The 20,314-nt window shown below is 47.0% G+C and overlaps 7 protein-coding genes across 7 annotated transcripts; 2 read left to right on the top strand and 5 right to left on the bottom strand.

Annotated features, from left to right (window-relative positions):
* Positions 1-853: 853 nt before the first annotated feature.
* On the top strand, positions 854-2,059 carry N7479_001123 (uncharacterized protein; the record flags this gene model as incomplete). Its single annotated transcript, XM_057248820.1, has 1 exon — positions 854-2,059. The coding sequence occupies one exon, from the start codon at positions 854-856 to the stop codon at positions 2,057-2,059; it is 1,206 nt and encodes a 401-aa protein (XP_057113252.1).
* An 818-nt stretch (positions 2,060-2,877) lies between these two features.
* N7479_001122 (uncharacterized protein) lies at positions 2,878-4,945 on the top strand (the record flags this gene model as incomplete). The annotated part of the gene is made up of 2 exons (XM_057248819.1): positions 2,878-4,364; positions 4,420-4,945. The coding sequence occupies 2 exons, from the start codon at positions 2,878-2,880 to the stop codon at positions 4,943-4,945; spliced, it is 2,013 nt and encodes a 670-aa protein (XP_057113251.1).
* Positions 4,946-6,313: 1,368 nt separating this feature from the next.
* N7479_001121 (Tim17/Tim22/Tim23/Pmp24 family protein) lies at positions 6,314-7,352 on the bottom strand (the record flags this gene model as incomplete). The annotated part of the gene is made up of 6 exons (XM_057248818.1): positions 6,314-6,371; positions 6,473-6,696; positions 6,792-7,002; positions 7,070-7,096; positions 7,166-7,281; positions 7,338-7,352. The coding sequence occupies 6 exons, from the start codon at positions 7,350-7,352 to the stop codon at positions 6,314-6,316; spliced, it is 651 nt and encodes a 216-aa protein (XP_057113250.1).
* Positions 7,353-7,790: 438 nt separating this feature from the next.
* Positions 7,791-9,019, bottom strand: N7479_001120 (rRNA-binding ribosome biosynthesis protein RPF2; the record flags this gene model as incomplete). Its single annotated transcript, XM_057248817.1, has 2 exons — positions 7,791-8,799; positions 8,856-9,019. Coding segments are annotated over 2 exons (1,173 nt in total), but the record flags the coding sequence as incomplete, so codon positions are not given.
* Positions 9,020-10,989: 1,970 nt separating this feature from the next.
* N7479_001119 (uncharacterized protein) lies at positions 10,990-11,328 on the bottom strand (the record flags this gene model as incomplete). Its single annotated transcript, XM_057248816.1, has 1 exon — positions 10,990-11,328. The coding sequence occupies one exon, from the start codon at positions 11,326-11,328 to the stop codon at positions 10,990-10,992; it is 339 nt and encodes a 112-aa protein (XP_057113248.1).
* Positions 11,329-11,715: 387 nt separating this feature from the next.
* On the bottom strand, positions 11,716-11,934 carry N7479_001118 (uncharacterized protein; the record flags this gene model as incomplete). The annotated part of the gene is made up of 1 exon (XM_057248815.1): positions 11,716-11,934. One exon carries the CDS (start codon positions 11,932-11,934, stop codon positions 11,716-11,718), a length of 219 nt encoding a protein of 72 aa, XP_057113247.1.
* Positions 11,935-15,228: 3,294 nt separating this feature from the next.
* On the bottom strand, positions 15,229-19,559 carry N7479_001117 (ABC transporter integral membrane type 1; the record flags this gene model as incomplete). The annotated part of the gene is made up of 10 exons (XM_057248814.1): positions 15,229-15,255; positions 15,311-16,816; positions 16,864-17,036; positions 17,096-17,675; positions 17,740-18,334; positions 18,391-18,992; positions 19,044-19,098; positions 19,154-19,269; positions 19,330-19,410; positions 19,476-19,559. The coding sequence occupies 10 exons, from the start codon at positions 19,557-19,559 to the stop codon at positions 15,229-15,231; spliced, it is 3,819 nt and encodes a 1,272-aa protein (XP_057113246.1).
* Positions 19,560-20,314: the final 755 nt, after the last annotated feature.

Here is a 20,314-nt window from a genome sequence, read left to right as displayed (position 1 = left end):
TAACCCCCTTTGTATTTTTCCCCTCCCTCTAGGGTCTGCTCAGCCCTTTCTGTTCCCCAGTGATTTACACCAGTGTTTTTGCATGGCGTTGTTCGCGAGCAAAAGATCATACCCAGAGTTATTTTTCACGATTTTTATACCACGATTGAATCTCATGGTATTTGCTCTCAATGATTACCTTCAATGAAAATGTGTATATGCAGTTGATGTGAATGTTTAAGTTCGATTGGGAGAGAGCACAATGGATATCACGTAGAGGGTCCGCGGGTCTACCTACATATGGGGTTGTGGCTTATGCCATGGCTGAGACAGGCCGCGTGGCTGATCCTTGGTGGAGGGATCATCACTTTCCTTCCCGTGTTAGTTAGATGGTTTAATATGACGAATAATACTTCATGATATTTGCATCGCTTCATTTTGGCTAATATTTACTCTATTAACTAATTAACAGTCAATTATGTATTATATATGGCGTTCTTTCTGCGGCGAAGTGGTATAACAGCGCATCGAAAGAAGCTTCGTCATGGCGGCACAGTCCTGACTCCACTTGCATCTGATTTGTCCAGATATTCCCCAGGCAGGGTCACCCCGGTCACAGTCCCTTAAATCTAGATCGGGTTTCTTCTCCTTCACCCCCTTAAACTTGTGGACTGTTGGGGAAATGATATCCTAACCTATGTAAGTCATTGTGTCCCCTCGATGGCTCCATTCCAAAGGTTATGCGCGCACCTTGCGTTCTAAAGTACTCTCAACACCTGTGCACGCGACATACTAGTGGTATGCAGTGATCTCGCAGCTAATCATCTCGCACGACAGATAATTTCCCGTATACGATTGCTCCAACCCTCTGTCCATGCTTCTCCCACGGCGAGCGGTTATCTTCCTCGGCGTCTGCTTCTTCCTCGGCTTCCTCTTCACATCCCGGAGCCTCGCACGACCATGGCGTGACGTACCCCAAGTCATCGGCCTGGGTGACCTGATCTCCTCGTCATCCAACATAACAAACGCCTGGAACACGACCCGCAGCCATACAAACAACGACCTCTATGCCCCACTGCCGGATTTCATCCCCGGCACCCCCAAACCTCCGGGCTACAAGTACTCTAAGGTGATGGTCGTGACTCGGACCAAGGGGGAAGACACCAGCTGGATCGCCAATGAACTACCAGATTGGGATCATGCCATCTATGTTGCAGACGACCCCACAGCACCACTCCATCCGCCCAAGAACAAAGGTCACGAGGTCATGATCTACCTCACCTACATTGTCGACCACTACGACAAGCTCCCAGACGTGGCGGTGTTCATGCACTCGCACCAATTCGCCTGGCACAACGATAACCTCTTCGCTGGAGACGCGGCGCAGCTGCTCCGCCGCCTCAATCTGAACCGAGTCATCCGCGAGGGCTACATGAATACTCGCTGTGGATTTGGCCCGGGCTGTCCAGCCTGGATGCACCCTGGTGCGGTTGAAGAAGACGAGTCAAAGCAGGAGGAGATCATGCTGGCGCGCGCGTGGGGAGAACTATTCCCCGATCAGCAGATCCCATCTGTCCTAGCGCAGCCATGCTGTGCGCAATTCGCCCTGTCCCGCGATCGCATTCGCTCCATTCCGCGCGCCCGGTTTGTTTTTTACCGTGATTGGCTGCTGTCGACGGATCTGAGTGATTATATCACTGGTCGCATCTGGGAGTATCTTTGGCAGTATATATTCACCGGGGAGGCTGTTCTCTGCGTTGAAGAAAATGTTTGTCTATGTGATGGGTACGGGTTTTGTTTTGGCGGAAATGAGGAATTCAATACTTACCGAGAAGTTGAAACGAAAAAGAATGAGATCCAGCGGGAATTAGATAATTGGATGTGGTTGTCTGACGGAATTGGATTTAATGACGATGCTGAATTGGATGAGAGTGAGGAGGGCAACGTTCTTTTCAATCAACTTCAGGAGAAGCAGCAGGAGCTCATTGAGACTCTATATGGTGCTATGGAGCGTGGTAAGAACCCCCAGTACCGTGCCCAGGAGGCCGGTCGTCCTTGGAAAGAGGGTGATGGGTTCTAAGCTCTTTCTTGGCTGGATCAAGTCGGGTGCTGCTTTCTCTCAGTCATCTTCTTTTTATTCTATCGTGTGATCCAACGATCTACGTATATGCCATCTATTTGCAATTTCCTCGCGAGGTCTTCTGCTAGACACATGTTTTGTCATCTTTGGTGATTTCTTGATTTGTATGTACTTATAGAAAACTTCTGGTTTTGCGACTTGGGTTTCTTACGATAGGGCTATATTCAAAATAGAAATGGATAGAAACGATCATTTAGCACCTTATATTCCCACATTCGAGTCAGAGATAGAACGTAGATTCTGTATCGAATGATGTTACTATGTACGACCAAATGACCACAATCACGTGACATCTTCCAATTTTTCCCAGTTTGCACTGTCTGTTGTTTCTTCAAACTGCACAAACATCATCTCGACCGGCGCGCCTCTTATCAGCCAAATCGAACTAAAGCTGTCGAAGCTTTTTTTTTGTATTATTTTGCTTCGAACTTCTTTCTGCTGTCACGCGCTTCTCGCCCTCTTGCGTGTGGCGCGCTGGGACAACTGAGTCTGCCTGAGCTGAATTGTCAATGGGTGAAGCTATTCACTAGGCTTTTTACAACTTCCAGATAAGAGCTTCAACTTGGAAGACGTACTCTAGAGATAAATTGCAGACCGTGAACGCAGTTTGCTCTTCGCTTTGGCCTTCGCTCTCATTAAGCAAAATTCTCTGTCACTTTTTTTTTTTAGTCTCAACCTTGGAATCCTCACAACTTCCCGACACTACTATCAGCTTATCGAACTGGGTGTTCCCAAGCACCTAGTCCCCAATCGACAACATGAGTTCTTCCACCAACCAACACCTCCCCACGACCTCCTCCGACCTACCCTCCCAGCAGACAGCGACTGCCCCGCACCTCGACCCGAACGTGCAATTAGCCAACAACGGATATGCACCCAACGACAACCAGCTCGCGGGATTAGTTGAGGCAGCCACAGCCGCCGCAGATCAAGATGTTTCACAATGGGCCGCCGCCGCTGCAGTCGCCGCAGCAGCCGGTGCAGCTGGCCATCACCACCAGCTGGATTCATATACAGATATGGATCTCTCCGAGAACGGGTTCAGCGATGCGAACTTCGGAACTGGCATGAGCAGCGGAAGACACATGAGAGTATCTAGCCACACCGACCATTCCCAGTCCTCGGGGCTCACACGAACGGCAACGAAAAAGCGCAAGCGAAATGACGATAACCTCGACCCGGCCCTGACTGGCGCGGGTCTTTCTGCCGCGCAGCATCAGTCGCATTCAGCACATCAAACGCCCCATGGCTATACCGGAGAAGGTATAGACATTCGTTCCGAGCAGCAGCAATCCCTGTCGGATGCTCGTGCTGTTGGCATTCATTCTGCGGCGGCACTGTTCCGCCAACCTTCTGGCAATAAGAAGTACACCCGGCCTCCTATCTCAAAGATGTTTTCGTCCCTTGAAATCTCACCAGAGAACTTTTTGCATCTTCAGGCTGCTGCTAAGAATTACATGTTGAACGATGAACACCCTGAACGACGGGATTGTGTTGGTCAACGTGGAAAGGGAGACACGGAAATGGTCAAGCTTCGCCTTTGGAATTGCGTTCGTCAGTTCCTCGAAGCCGAGGGGAATGGCGAAAGATTTTTCGGAGAAAGTGTCGTTAATGAAGGCATGGGCCCGAGAGCCTACATCTGGCCGCGCGATCAACACAAGATTATCTCATTAGTCATTCCTTTGCTCAGACGGATGGTCACTAACGAAAGGCAACGCCAATACGCAATTGAGACTCGCAAAGGAGGTGGTGCTGAAGAACGTCGCCGCCGTAAAACGGAAGATTTCTCGAATATGAATAGCCCGCGATTCTCTCCAGAGCAGCAGCATCTCCAAATGCAAAATCAGACGTCCCATCGTGATGATCTGTCGCAGTCAATGCCCCCTCCTCCACCGCCGATGCAGCAATCAGCAATGGATGGGTCTCAGCCTATAGATCTTGGTCTGACAGACCTCTTCCTAGACGGGTACACAGTGGACTGGGAAGAGATCGCCCGATGCTACGATACGTACAATGAGAGCTACGAGCTTGATAACCTATGGTCCCTCTCCGGTCTCCAGCAACCGGATTGGCGTGGGCTCGTCGCTGCAGTTGACAGCCATTACCATGTCATCCACAACGGAGACTACAACTGTCCACCGAATTGTGAAGACGCAAATATCAACCGCATCATCCACGCAGACACCACCTCAGGTCTCCAATGGCGCATTGGTGGAGGCCGCAACCTCCCAGCCCGCGACGAATTGTAAGCCATCCATTCTTTCCAGACACGTGTGAAATACCAACTAACAATCCTATAGCGCAAGCAGCATCACTCGCGACGTGTCTCGCATTATCCGCGAGAACATCGCCTCCCGACACGGCCACCCTGCTCAAACCCCCGACCCTCACTTCCACCAACCCTTCACCCCTCTCCCAGAATCAACACCAACGGCGAACACAACCATCCCCTCTCACACCCAAGGCCAGATCTCCCTTCGCGTCAATATCCTGCACAACGGAAAACGCATTCTCCCCAGATTCGACCTGCCGGCTAGCCAGTGTCCCAACATCGATACGGTCAAACAGGCAATTCTGCGTCGATATGCGGGGCAAATCCCCGGGTTACCAGCGTTTCAGGGCGCTGGGGTTAACCCTACTGCGCAGGAAGCTCGCGAATCTGTTGTTCTGGATGGGTGGAAGGTCAAGGTCTGGTTGTCGGATGGTCTGATGCCTGTGCAAAACCAGAAAGAGTGGACCATTGCGGTACTTTTGGCTGATGCTGTTGATTGGATGGATGGGGAGTTGAAGGTTCTTGTTGACGTTGATGGAGAGGATGGGCAGTAGAGCTATGATTTTGTGACTTTTTCCCCCGCTTTTATATCCCTATAGTTTCTATGTTGATAAGTCGTACCGTTATACCCTCAATTTAAAAAGACTATTTCAATTTATCTATAACGAACATGTACATTGCATGTATAGGTCTTTCCTCGGTCAACATAACCTTCTTCAACCTTCCAAGGTTGTTATGTAAGAATTGTAAAAAGTGGAGCCGAAATCAAAGGTGGAGAAACACTAGTCCCAATTGGGAACAATACCTTCCTATATACATCAGAGACAAACAAGGCATTTCAATGCCTCGTCTCAGGTAACCCAGCGGGAACTGCTTCAGACCCTGTGCCTGTAATTGACTGTTTTGGTGGGACTTTTACTGTGCAGAGAGCCGGGGATCTGGGGTAATCCTCGCCTTTGAACTTGGTCAACGTGAAAGCGAGACACGAACGACTTCACGGCTTCTTCTTGTGGTCAGGTTGCTCGTAAGTCATTGGCCGATGTGACTGCCACTCACACCATCGGCAGGAAAGTGCCCAGTTTGTAGAGTTTCCCCTATGGTGCCTTTGTTTTTTTCCTGTTTCTTCTCGTGTTGGTTTTGGTCTATCTTTGCTTGGTGATGGGAGGTTTGGGCGGTTTACCTTGATTGAGGTCACATGCATCATTCGATTAATCAGCACCTTTTCTGTCCATTAACTAACTAGTTATTTATTTTTATTTATCTTCCTTTCTGTTTTTCTTTTACGATGTGATTATTCTCATTTCTTGCTCCTAGGACGAGAGATGATACCTTTCATTTACCTCTCAAATATTCCCTCTCAACTCAAACATCAAATCTCTAACTTCCCACCCGAGAGTGATACCAGATTCTCAGTAAATACCACCTTATCCAGCAAGAGCTGAAAGAGGTGACATCCCCATCGGAATACTGAGTTGTTATATATGCTCCAGCTTCCACCATAATTTTATCAAAGGTTTAAAATATGTTTATCCTGTCAAGTAACATCCTACACAATATTGAATATTTAACAGCTCATTGTAAACGAAATGTGTTTTCTAAGAAGAAGAGTGTAAAACACCTATATATTCTGTTCTTAATCCATTCAACTAAGCTCAAGGATGGATGCTTGGGTTGCTAAGTCTGCTATATTGCTGGTCACGAAATTCCTTGCAGAGTAAAGTCTGTAGAAGTTTACATTGTAATCAAAAATATGCAAAAAGGAATCCCATGCCTCATAATGTAGGGTCAAAATATAATGATGAGCAAGGCCTGGAATGATGCACATCTCCAATGTGTCTTAAAGAAACACCAAGTGACAAATAACAACCGCTCTATACGCCATAACGCACCCAAAAGCTAAGAGGGCCGGCCCCGTTAAGAGCTTATTTGTTGTGTACAAGCAGAGTGCGGAGGGAATCCCAATGATCCGAATCACCGTAACTATGGTTGAGATGAAGGTTAGTATCATTGGGAAAAGCGATTCCGAACTTTCGAATGGCCGGAAGTGAGGCAGAATCAAATATAGTTGGAATAAAACATACATATACACCATGCTACTCCGGAGGCTCGAAGCCAGCGTTTCCGGGTGCCACCGGAAAATGTACATGACCATCGCCCAGGTCATACTGGCGAAGACGGGGTAGGCATTATTCGTGATCTGAGCGCGTGTGTCGGATGTAATGAGGGAGGAGAAGGAGTGCATGTTGGGTTGGACGGCGAGCTTGGCGAGAGCAAGCATCACACGCGCGAAGACGTAAATAACGATCTAGATTCGAGTCAGCTTTGTAGAAAACCGGAATGTATTCGGGCATCGAAATCCAAATCGTGTCCACAATCAAGGGAAATTTTCAAATCACATACCTGCTGGCTAATACTGCCCGGCTGTCGTCCGAAAACTGCATACCCACCCAGCAGGCCTGCAAAAAAGCTATCATATCGGCCCTCTTTCCCGGCGCCGCCTGGTATATTCCGGAGAAGGATCATCGAGGCCTTGTAGATAACAGCGAATATGGAGAGGTTCCGCGCATGCTGACGGGTTGCTTTCAAAACGAGTTTTGTTTTTTCGCGTATTCTAGATAACGAAGCGATCAGCTTCGTTGTGCGGAGAGGTAAGGTCGAGCATGGGAGGTGTGACGTACGTTCCAGATCTGAACAGAAATATCATTCTAGAAGCAGTTGTTATCGGTCAGCTAGGCCTTGTAGCGGGGTTTGGGGCTATCCGAGGTCCAACATACACCAGCGCATGCGGAAAGCGGACTTTTGATCCATAGACAATTCCACTGCGTGCACCCTTCACTAATGACAACAACGGCGCGAGTTCGGGTTTTAGGACAAGCGCATCGAGTTGGGACTGCGCAGAGACCAGTTAATACTGTTATGTATGGTCGGAAGCGCTGCGGAACTCACGAGCAGTTTATCCATGCCGTCTATAGGCCTCGGTAAGAGGTCGGACTCGCTTTAGGGTGGTTATAGGGGCGATAGACAACGAGAGGAGACCTGCAGACTATTACAAAACATGGAGAGGAAATAAAGTAAAAAATAAAGGGTTCCTGCGGCGGGAGATGTTGAGGGAGGGGGACGGCATTTCATCGGTTCCCGCAATGAGAAAGGGCCTCGGCATGTGAGAATACAGCCGACGTCATGGTCACGTGGCTGTATATAGACACCTTGGCTACGAGCATACCGGCGAATTTTATTGAGTCTAGTGCAAAGTAATGGATGGAGGAAATTCTCTATTAGATGTAGAGGTTTTTAAAAATAACTTTTCATATGCCGTAAGACTGCTCATACAGGCGCAGAAAACGAAATCCCGTCCGGCCCAAACTCCTTAGCAAAAGAAATCATGCAAATCAATCGATCTTAGTTCTTCCGTGCCTTCTTGTGGCTTTCCTTCTCCTCCACCTCCTCGTCAGAAGAGATGATATCCTCCTCCATCATATCGAAAGATGGCTCCTCCTCCTCGTCCGATGATTCCATACCCGCCCGACGCTTGAGACCCTTCATCTTACGGGTCTGCATGTCAGACAGATCCTGCTTGCCGAGGTGGACACGGCCAATCTTGTCACCCATAGAGTCCATGGTGATGTTCTTCTTGGTTCGGGCTTCCTCGTTGGGACGCTTGCCCTGCTTCATGGCCTCCTTCTGAACCTCAGGAGCAGCCTGGCGTGTGCGGCCGACCTTGAAGTCGAACTTGGGACCGACCTCCTGCAACTCCACGCGGGGCAGCTTGTGGCCGCTACGCTTAGTGATGACTCTGTACCAGCGCATATGGATGACGGGCGAGAGGCCTTCCTGGGGCTCCTCCGCACCAACCATCATCACGTACTGTAGACCCTCGACGTCGACCTGGGTCGTCTCTTCACCCTTGAACATGTCGAGAAGAGTACTCTTGAGGATAACGTGAGGAGTAGATGTAGGATCGTCCCAAGGGCTACCAGAGAACAGCATCATAGGTCGCAGGCCGAGACCGACGTCCATGACAAGTTCGTTGATGGGCGGGATGACTTCTCCATCTCTGGGGGGAAGCAGCATTATCTCGACAAGATCGAGCAACTCTGAGTTGTAAACCCGAGCCAGCGTAACACAATTGGGTCGCTTCTTGTTGTGGCTTCCGAATGCTACGAGTCCACACTCGTTCTTATTCGCCAAGAATTCCAGACTCTCCGAGTTCTCATATGGATGCAAGTTCTCGTTCTTCTTGTGGAAAAGAATATTGTGGGGCTTCGTCAAAGCGTGGAAGGTCTTCAACACGGTGTCGAGTGTCTGAGGGCATTTTGCGCCGTGGAAAATCAGGGTCTTCTTGGGAGGTTCGACGAGTTGCGGCTCCCGCGCTTTCAGGATACGCGCAGTGCGCGGGTTCTTGGCTTTTCTGTAGGGCAGGGTATTAGGCTAGGACAACAATCTCGATAAATCGCCATAACTTACACTTCTCTCAACATTTTGTAGTGAATGATCGGCAGAATGGCTTGGGGTAAAAATATCGAATGAGCGGAAAAGTTTTGGGTTGCTGATGGCTTGGCACTCTTATCGATAAGCCAGGTACGGATGGAGGTCACGTGCTTTGAATAGCAAATCTTGTCTGATTGGCCACTTCATACACCTAGATTTTACCACATTGCGTACGTCTGTCTTTCCCGAGCTTACTATAAATACGCTCTTCGTAAATTCTAACAGTTCAACTATGGAACGATTACCAAGCTATTTATCGCTACCATTAAGCCCTAAAAGCAATCTAGATATTTATATAATAAGTATTTAGGGTATAGACTCTTTAGAAATCAGGAGTTCACTAAGCCCGAGTGGTGGCCCCTAGGTATTCAATATAAGAGGCCTGATTATATGACCGTATAGGGTAGATTTATATATAGGATGATTCTACCTAGTATATACTGATAATTTACGTCTATAGAACGCGTTCTACTACTCATTCACATTCTTCGCGAACTCGGTCGCTACGGGATTTTAGCTGATACGTTAGAGGAAGTTGCTAGACCCACTAAGTGGAAGTTGAGGACCAAAGGCGTGCTAAGATAATCTATGAAATCCTATGGGTTCGAAAGATAGAGGAACAATCTAAGCGAGGTCAAGTCGGTAAATACAGTATCAACTGAGCAGGGAGACTTTTCCAGTCATTGGGGAAAAGAAGTATCACACCATAGGCTCCTCCCTCCTTTCCAGATTGATTGAGCGAACCCAGTGATCAGTGTCGAGGTAGATAAGTCGATCATCAATCGCGCCAATGACTGCCTCGACTCTTGATAACACGGCGCCAAAGCTGTGCACGGGGGATTGAATTGCCCCGTCTGAACTGAAGTCTCCAAGATCCCACACGTGTATCTGCAGCCCAGATGACTGGGTGGACGAGGTATCTTACACCACCGTATCTCCATCAGAGTAAGCTGTAACGAGGATATTCGTGTCGATGGCAGGGTTGAAGGCTATAATCCAAACTGTGGTGTTTCCGTTGCTTTCTTTCAACGGTTCGTACAGATGAGACCCGGAGTCCTTTTCATATATATCGTGAACTCCTTCCAGCTCAGAGTTCCACAAGATAAGCTACATACCGCGATATATAACTGCAAGGAGCTTCTGGTGAGGACAAAATGCTGCTCCCGTAGGTTGCTTGAACTGGATATAGCGGTTTTCAAAATGCTGCATTCAATTGATTAGCTCGTACTGGATGATCCCACCGGTTTGGATATCCCAGTAAACCAACTGGTTGTTCTTCAATGCACCAAGCAAAAAACAGTAGTTCTCTGTGAATGTCATAGCGATGCACATTGCTGAGATCGGGAGCGTGCAAACCTTGGACCTGGAATTTAAGTTCCATACAAACAACCGAGGTTATACCGGCCAATGCGCGATAGTTTCGGCTCTCCCCAAATGTCAATTTCAGTACCGCTCCTTGTTGACCGGCCACATGATAATCGTGACATGTTGTACTGTCGTAAACAATGATATGGCCATTTGCCATGTCTACGGCCAGGTACTTGTCTGATGTTGCCATGCTCATCAGTTTTGCCTATTTGGGACACGAAATGGTGGACAGGCAGTCATCCTAAGTATGCTCAGATAAACCATGCCCAGACAATCCTCTGGGCGATGAACCGAAAAATCACGGCAGGTTCGAATCGCGGGGAGAAAACGGAGGGACGAAATGGTGGATTGACAACGGGTATAGGGAAAGTTGTTGACCAAATCTACGTAGTTACGGGATGAATCTTATCATTTCCCCACTCCTGAATGAACCGAAGATCTTTCTTCAATCCAATCAGGGGTGTATGCTGGAAGTGCTGAGCTAACACATTGTCGATGGCCTTCCCAACATGAAACACCAACTGCAGATCTCGATGTCTGGCGAGATATTCAATCAAGCTCAGGATATTGGGTGACATAGGGGATTTTGACAGGGTTATGAAGATATCGTCGTCTGTCGATCTCACCAGAGACAAATGGTTGAAGACAAACTTGCATGCATGCATAATCTCCGAATGGGGACTTCTTCTCGGCTTCTGTGGAGAGACTTAGCTTTCTTGGCCGAGGGGCTTTCATTTCGCTCCTAGAGAGGTACTGAAGACACGCCAGAGTAAGTCGCCTGCGCGCATTTGACTTGATTCGGAACACTAGTTTGACGTAGGAGAAAGTCTCGAGCTGTCGAGTTGATTAACCGGGCCTTTTTCTGGTTGTCAACGTAGATGATGTTGCGGCAACATGTGTTGATGGAGCGCTCAACATCATCGATGCTGTTATTGATGTCAAGCTTAATGACCCGGTGAATTTCATCTATTGACAGTGGCTGAAATGAGCATGCTGTCCAGGTAAGGATAGCTTTTGCCAAGTCCTTCCCGAGTCGAGGGTCGGCAATATCAGTGAGGATCTTCTGGTAAAGGTTACCCATGTTGTCAGAACTGTCCCCAGCACTCTCCAGATATATGTATTCGCTTGTTGAAGTTCCTTCAGTACTAGACCAACCTAGAGGAAGCAAAGGAAGCAACCATTAGACGTCTCAGCAATGTCTTCCGCCATCGCTTTCTTCTCATCATCGTTCCATGAGGGCAGTGAAATGATGTGGGCTCGAAGAAAGAGCGATATATCATTTTGTGTCGCACTCTTCGATCGTCTTCGACACCACTTCAATTGTTTGATCTGTAAAACCCATGAAAATCGTTGGATATCGAGAAGTCACTAAGATGGACAACGGCTAGAGCTCTTGGGCCTTTTCCAAGAAAGGCATGAGTTCGGGACCTGCCTTGTACTCATCCAGAGCATCGATCACCCAGTATTGCTACTTCATCAGAGGAAGCTGGAGCAAACTGCGCAGGTAAAGTCTCTGCCAAACAGGATTATGGCCCGCCTTGCTGATTGTTGCATCCTGCCACTTTGCCGCAACGTCTAGTGCAGCCGACAGAATGCCACTATGTAACTGAGCCATCTGCCAAGCCAACGATCTCAAGAAAGAATTTGTGGTGACTTTTGATTTGTCTTCATTGACCAGCCCACCCATGCTGTGGCTAACAAAGACCAATGGTACATGATTAATAACGAACAGTTAGTAAATCAAATTTTGGCTCCTGAAATGATCCAAAATATACCTACCTTACCCTCTCTCCGGATGACTGGTGAATCATGTATAGAGTACAGCAGGGATTGTGCAAATTCCGGGACATTGAGAACCGACTCCTGGACAAAGCCGGATGCATCGAAAAACGTGTGAATTCGCACATCCTGGAAAGCTTGATCCCTGGGGAGCCATTCTTGAGGCCAGAACAATGGTGAATCTCCATTTTTGGTCCATGTGCTTTGAAAGCCGCCGTTGACTCCATGTACAAATATCAAGTTGACCACTACGTCACCCGAAGGGCTGGATATAGTATTGAGACTGATTGAACCCTTATTACTAGCCTATTGATCAATCGAATCAGTGGTTGTATCTCTGCCCGACAAGAGTCCGAGTAATAAGAGACTTGGTAGTGATGGACACGAGGGACTTGCGTGCTTCTCCATATTCTGATCCCATTTCATTCAACTATCAGCCCCTTGGGTTGCACATGTTTAGAATATAGTCTGAATGATTTGCGTTGTTTCATGTGAGCATAATTGAAAAAGAGGGCTTTCTCCAAGGCCGTCAACACTTAATCCTGCAGGGATTTTTCTGAAATACATCGTGTATTATGCTAATACAAAAACTAGTGTGGTGACTGTGCATCTCGATGGGAGGGATAAGCGGCAATAACTATCGAACATTACCCTCAGCTACTTATTGTTCATGGTAGCTTAAGCATCAGAGCACTCTTCTCCATCAATAAAAGGAAATCAACAAAATCACACACATCCGCAGAATGACTGATTCCTTCATCTGGGGCCAGGAAATCGCTGTGCCGGCAAAGGTGATATCGTTTGTGGATACCCATATTTTATGACACAAGAAATTTCAAACTGATATAATATTATATTAGGGATAAGGCTTAGAAACGGGGGTAAAACGAAGGGTAATTTTAAACCCCCTTTTAGGGGGGTTCAACTTAGTATATTTGCATTGTTTGGGGCCCCCCATCGATGGGCCTAAGGACCGGGCCCAAAACCCGGCCCATTTACGGGTTGGGTCGGGTTGGGCTTTGGGCTTTATGGGCCGGTGCGGAAGTCTATAGTTCAAAACCCCGAATTTCGTCTCAGTTCAGGCTAACAGAAGATCGAAATACCTGAAGTGTGGCCTCAACAGAGACTTTAAGAAATAGCTTTAATTCTAGGGGTCATAGTACAAGTTAGGCGACACAGCCAACTTCGTCGAACTGTGGATCCGAAGTCCCTGACCTCCTCGTCTTCGCACATAATGAGTTCGGAGGGGATCTTCTCACCCATATAACATGCAGTCCTGTTATGCACTTTTCTTTTTTGATCGCAGAGCAAACCAAGTAAAAATTCAAGACCAATTACTAGTTCATGACATAGCCAGCAGAGTGGATATACGTATTGATGGCTAATAAAACCAAGAGGACGGCCTGTTACGCTCTGGCAAACAGCTGTGTAGCTCATAAAATACCTAAGCCCTGGAGCATTTTCTTTCATATTCTTCTTTCGCCCACTTAGTATACATAATGTAGTGGGGGACATGGTCTCCCACTACTATGCGCCCGTGGTTCCTTTGATTTATGCAAGCAGATGTTAGGTAAGCAGTTAGCGCAATTAGTGCTTCAGAGGTTACAAGTAGCAGATAGTTTACAGATTGACAATACACACTCCTACACCTCTCTTGGTTAACTTCCTGGTTCGCTGTCCCGGTTTGCTATGTAGGCTGTAGAAGGTATGAAACTGCATTACGCTTGCAGAATCGACCCGTATGCCATAGAGCATACTGCCTTGAGCGTTCCCCTCTTCAATATACACAGTGTCAAGGCCCACTACAATGATTACTATCACTCGAACATATCTGGTTACTTTCTATTACCATCTCCTTGTCATATCTACCTAGGGAGGTTGCTTTGCTTCCGAATTGGCCAGTTGGTGCGATTCAGTTGTTGATGCGATTGTACCCTTTTCTTTTACCCCAATTCAAGCTAAAGGAGCGATCAACTTCCCTAAGCGAGCATACCGGCAATAATTCTCACATTGAAAACCTCTATACCATTAACAAAAGCCTGGACAGGCAAGATTGAACGTGATCGAAATATTGAATGTCGAATTCTAATCGCAACAAGAAACTCTTTCCTCGCGCAGTGTTCAAAGACAAGTCATGGACGCCGCGGCGATGGATCTCCAAAAAATCGAATTACCAACAAGGATTCTATTTATGTCAACGGCTGGTTGTGTTGTATCAAGAACCATATCAAGAAATGGTTAAAACTAATCTTGCAAATTATCAATGTTGTAGAATATTATGCATCATAGACTGCTTTGAGAATAACGATCTGTGTCCATCATCTGCCCAGTTGTGCCGCAGCGAGACAGAAACGGCTAAATCTGCACTCATAAATCGCCACGGTCGCTCTCCTACCCCACTAACACATAATAGCTATGCATTCGTGGAATGCAAAAATAAAAATACATACAACAGTGAGGATTCGCTGGTGGTCACCCACCCAACTACTAACTCACCGGCGTGTGGCTTAAGTACGGCTGAGCGGACGGGAAGCCCTGTTTTCCACACCCTATGGTCGTATGTGATTGATGTAGTATGAGAAAGGAACATAGATTGTAAATGGTAAATGGTAAGTGGTAGGTAGGTGAGGTGAAAACTAGAGTGAGGATCATCCTAGGTCGCGGCACTTTGGTTTTTTTTTTAAAAAAAAAAACAAGAGAGTCAAGAACATGTGAAAATGCTGAGAGGGAAGTGTTTGCGACTGACTACTCGCAGGATTCAGCCGGCATTTTTGCTAGTGTATTTTCCCGCGGGCTAGCGTTTGGCTTGGACGATCAAATGCCCTGGGGAGGTAACTAACGCCCCGGGGGCATCTTGCAGCCGAGGGTGCCAACATGACCTGCCTAGACCGAGGAACGCGCCTCGGAAGCTGGCATAATAGTCGTAAGCCATACGGCCGTATCGATCCTCTCAGTTGGCACAGAGTGTAATATTAAATTGCAAGTCAACTGAAACACTCTCAAGGTTGATCCCGTGCTATACACAGCTCTAGTAAGTGAAATATCTTGATAGAAATCGCATTGCCTATTTAAAGTTCACGCATAGAATTCTTAGAGACATATGGTGCGTGTTTTGCGCCTTGGGAGATACAGAAGTATGAGTGAGATAGGATAAGAGATCGTGTCAATAGAACAGTATTACTTGAAAAGCACATAAATCCTATCACCGGTCTAGAGCTTGCGCTTGACACTATGCTCACGTTAGTTATAAAGAAGTAGATGTCACTCAGGATGAGGAAAAATACCATCAGCCAATAAACCCCCTTTCTGCGCAACAATTCATGATGTGTTCCGGAATCAAGAATCCTCGATCCCTGCCCCGATGCTCCTTCTCCAAACACAAAAATGGCATCGGCCTTCTGAATAGTTGCTAGTCTGTGCGCGACCGCAATAATGGTCATGTCCCGCTTACTTGCTAGTCTTTCCATAGCACTTTGTACGAGACTTTCTGACTGAGAGTCCAAACTAGATGTAGCCTCATCAAGAAGGAGAAGTTGCGGTTTTCGTATCAGGGCTCGCGCAATGCAAAGGCGTTGTTTTTGCCCACCACTCATAGAGGTCTGAGCGTTGACGCCAAGTTCCGTCAAGAACCCATCTGGCAAGGATACTATAAAGTCATAAATTTCGGCGTCTTTGCATGCTTGAATCATTTGGTCCTCGGTAGTTGGGTTGTTAGGGGCTTCCAGACCGAGAAGGAGATTCTCGCGGATGGTACCTTCGAAGAGTTTCGGCTCCTGGGAGACGAGCGATAAAGCACTTCTGTAAGAGGGCATTTCAATGGAACGAATGTCTCGGCCACCAAACAGGATGGTTCCCTGAGTGCAGTCATAGAAGCGCTCGAGTAGCGAGATAAGTGTAGATTTTCCGCAGCCTGAAGGTCCGACAAATGCTACAAATTGGCCACTCTCAATGGCGAGATTGAGATCAACAAATGTTGGCACCTCGCGAGAAGAATATTGAAAAGAGACATTCCGTAGTTCAACAGAGGAACTGGGGCTATCCTCTGAAGAAGAGAGCGGTCCCGTCGGAACATGTTGAAGCTGTCCCTGGGCCGGTAACCGTGCAGCCAATATGCGATTGGCAGAAGCCTTAGCTTGGGCGATATTTGGACCAAAACTGAAGAACTGCCCAGCAGATTGGCCACCTTGAATAATGGCAATATAAACCACGAAAAATGCAACTGGGTCATATTCGTGGGACGCGAGCAGCTGGCCGCCATACCAGAAGGCGAGCGCCATGGCACATAGCTCAACACTGTCGGAAAACGCAAATATCAACGTTGCGTACCACGCCTTCCGGATGGCCTTTTCACGCTGATCTTTCAGCAGAGTTGAATATCTTTCCAAGATTGTATCTTCCATGGTCAAAGCAGTGACCGTTCTGAAGGCCCCGACTGCCTCAGTTGCGAACTTGGAGCTATCGGCATAAACTTCAGCATTTAGGCTCTCAAATTTGATCTCATATCGAATGCGCATGAAGGCAGAGAGAAATATGAATGGCATGGCGGCAAAAAAGGTTACAGCTGCCAGCTTCCATCCAAAGGCGAACGATATTGCAACACATCCAAGGATATTGAAAATCGAGATGAGAGGGAATACACCAGTAGGGCCAAACATTTCCTGTAATTGTTTTGAATCAGTGGAGAGTCTGGAAACTAGACTACCCGAGGCATTCTCCTCGTGGTCATAGTATGACACCGGCTTGGACAATAAATTATAGAAATAATCCATCCGAGAGGTGGACACGACAAACTGAACAATTAGCCTTGGTTGAAGTCCATGGACGTATGGAGACTCACCATAGAGATCGAATTTGACGCAAATCCTAGCATGAAATAGAAGGTCGCCATGGCAAGGGCAAGGATGAAAAACATCAATGCCCAGAAGTTTGCAGCGTGCACGAGCTTCTCACCAGTGAACTGGAAAACCTGCACAAGTTTGGCGAAAAGCCAACTTTGTAGGGAAAACCCGGCTATTGGCACCTGTAAGCTTATATCTGGAAATGTGCGGCAAAGGAGGATGTATTCTTACAACCGGCCCCTATAGCCCCGATCAGCGTCAGCGCATATAAGACCCAATGGCTACGATTTTCGTAAATAAGGACCCCAAAGCTGTGGAAAAAGCCAAATTTTCTCTTTGGTTCGGGGTCGAGATTATCTTGGCAATTTTGATCGCTGCCTTCTTTTGTGGTGTAATCTTCAGGCATGATTTCTTCTTTCTGCGAAGAAATCGAACCTGGTACGTCAGCATCCATCAAGCCTGTCAGTGGCTCCAGTTGTTGGGCATGAACCAAGTCATGGTATATGCCTTTCTTGAGTATCAACTCTTCGTGAGAACCTTCTTCAATATCTTTGCCGTCTTTCATGACGACAATCTTGTCCGCGCGGCGGACAGTGGACAGGCGATGAGCGATCATGATTGTAGTGCGGTCTTGGGATACACGATCTAGGGCTGCTTGCACAATTTTTTCTCCTTGGACATCGATCGAGCTGGTTGCTTCATCAAGAATGAGAATTTGGGGCTGGTTGACAATGCTTCGCGCGATAGCAATTCTTTGGCGCTGTCCGCCACTCAATGCGATTCCACCTTCTCCAACAGTAGTCAAGTAGCCCTAAAAATAGGATAATCAGATAAAATTGAAATAAAAGAACACAGCGGAAAATGCGTGACAATACCATGGGAAGTCGGTCGATAAATTCATCTGCATAGGCTTGCTTGCAGGCTGCGGTGATGAGTTCCATCTTTACAGATTCTGTATCATTCTGCCACTGCGATCCAATCAGACCAAAAGCAACATTATTGTATATTGAATCATTGAACAAGAACGGCTCTTGCTGAACAAGTCCAATCTGGGATCGCCACCACTTCACGTCCAAGTCATTAATGTTGTGAGATCCCACATGGATATGACCCAGTGTGGGCTCTTCTTCCTCTAACTGAAGCTGATACCACCGCTCAATCAAAGCGACAATAGTGCTTTTACCTGAACCTGAAGATCCAACGAGAGCCGTGGTTTTATTGCGCTCAAATCGTGCATTGAATCCCTTAAGCACAGCCATGTCTGGTCGTGTGGGATAGGCAAACGTCACGTTCTCAAACAAGATATCAGCATGGGATAACTCCGGATCTCGAATTCCAGGTGTAATATCCTGTTTGGAATCAATAACACCAAAAAAGGCACCTGATGCGCCTATGGCCTTCGTGATAGCCATCAATGGCGACGCAATTCCTCCTAAAATAGTGACCACGAGGAGCACGGAAAAGAATACCCTAACTGATTGTCAGAATGCGGCATCATAAGTATTCAAAATATGGGATAGCCATACGTGATGACGGTGTTGATATTAGCAATGTGGCCTTCGCGATACAGTTTCAGCCCAAACCAGAAGGCCAGGGAGAAGCTGACATACATGGCAAAGAAGAGCATTGCAAGGTGAATTCCACTGACTAAAGACATACCCAGGCCACGTTTTCGTGATTCCTCGACCCACCGTCTATACTTCTTGAAGAGTGATTGCTCAGCACCCAGGGCGAACACTGTCCGAATAGAGCCGAATACTTCTGAGGCAAGGGCTGCATGCTTCTCGTCTGCTTGGTCCACACTCTGCTGCGCCTTCACCAAAAACGGCGTTGTCAAGCTAAAACCAATGACCACAAATAGAATAGCCGAACTGACGACAAGCGTCAGTGCCCAAGAATAACGGAATGCGATTGCATAAGCCGCAATGAGCAAGGCGAGTGACTGGAATAAAATGGCTAGTCGATCAGAAACACTTTGCTGGATCGTATTTGACAGCGCCGTAATCGCATGTGTGACAGTTCCGACTGACATCTCGTCCAGCTTGCTCACGGGGAGTGAAAAGAGAGCCTGGGTGTACTCCAGGCGCAAGGCCCCTGAGGCACGGAGGCTGGTCAATCGAAAGCAAATCTGTCGGGTATGAGTAACAAGAATTTTATGGAGGTAGAAAATCATAGTTACCATGGATATGTATGTCAAACAGAATTTTCCGATAAACAAATACACAATATACAAGCTAGAAAGATAAGGTAAGCTCTTCGCTGCCATGAGCAATAGAGTGCGATATTTACCTGTCTTGGTTAACCGAAGATTTGAATGATTGCTCGGTGATACCAGACCCTGGTATAAAGTATGCATTGAAGTTTCCCACCAGCTTGCCAAAGACGATGTTCATCAGCGGAAGAGCCTGGAGTCTCATTAGTTGATCTTGAGTAGAGTTCGACATTCGACACTTGGTATAACGTACAATTCCCGAAGCCATGGCACAAATCAGGCCCAGCACCATAATGTAAATACCCCCATGCGAGGCACCATATGATAAAATCCTCTGGTGGAAGTATGAGCGATGGTAGACAAAGCCAGATCCATCAATAGGGATGGGTCAGAACCTACCGCATAGCTAGCGAGAGTTGCTTGCTTAGCTTTCTTGTCTTCCTTGGCTTTCTTATCTTTTGACTTCGCTGAATGAGCGACCATATCTGGACTTGTGATGGAGTTATACTCCAGTAATATCGGTAGGTCCTGCGTTTCGACACAATGCGGGGAAGCTGACAGAGGACGGATTTTCGATGACAGAAGACCCTTTTTTGTCGAACAAAGTGAACTTCTGCACCATTATCGTAATTCTGGCTTCGTGTGTAACTGGGAAATTGAATATACGTGTCAGAATCCCCTGAGTACTTTCTTTCAGATGACAAAGAATCAGCCGACGGAACTTAACGTTCGGATACCAGTGACACGTGACGTGAACAATTCAAGGCCATCGCCCTCCAAAGCTATTGACGATAAGTCTCAAAGTCATCGTATTTAATCTGATCTCACATTTGGCCAAAATAGGATAATGCAGAGGGGCAGTGATGTCAAGAAGTGGATCGATGTACCCGTGCAAAAAGCGTTCCGCGCGGATGTAACCTAAGCTTAAATGATTTTGGATAAATTTAGGATTTCGAACAACTGGCATTCAGGCAATCCACTTCGGAAGGTAATTCTTCCTCAATAGCATTTTTGTCAGAAACCATGGTACGAGCTTGATCGAAATTGATCAAGCTCGATCGATGATGAATATACATTGTGGGTACTTGATAGAAAGAAAAGAAAGAACCCGAAAACAGCTGAAAACAGCAGCAAAGAAGAACCTACTGAACAAGATATCAAGCTTAGCCGATGTAGAGTTTACACTGCGTACGTCAAGGAATCTATTATGTTACATTGACATGTGCTTATACCACGGT

The sequence above is a fragment of the Penicillium vulpinum genome (genome assembly GCF_028829585.1).
Source record: "Penicillium vulpinum strain IBT 29486 chromosome Unknown utg000001l_segment0_segment0, whole genome shotgun sequence".
In the NCBI taxonomy this organism is placed as follows: domain Eukaryota; kingdom Fungi; phylum Ascomycota; class Eurotiomycetes; order Eurotiales; family Aspergillaceae; genus Penicillium; species Penicillium vulpinum.
The sequence above is the reverse complement of the archived record's forward strand: the minus strand, read 5'-3'. Positions and strand labels throughout refer to the sequence as shown.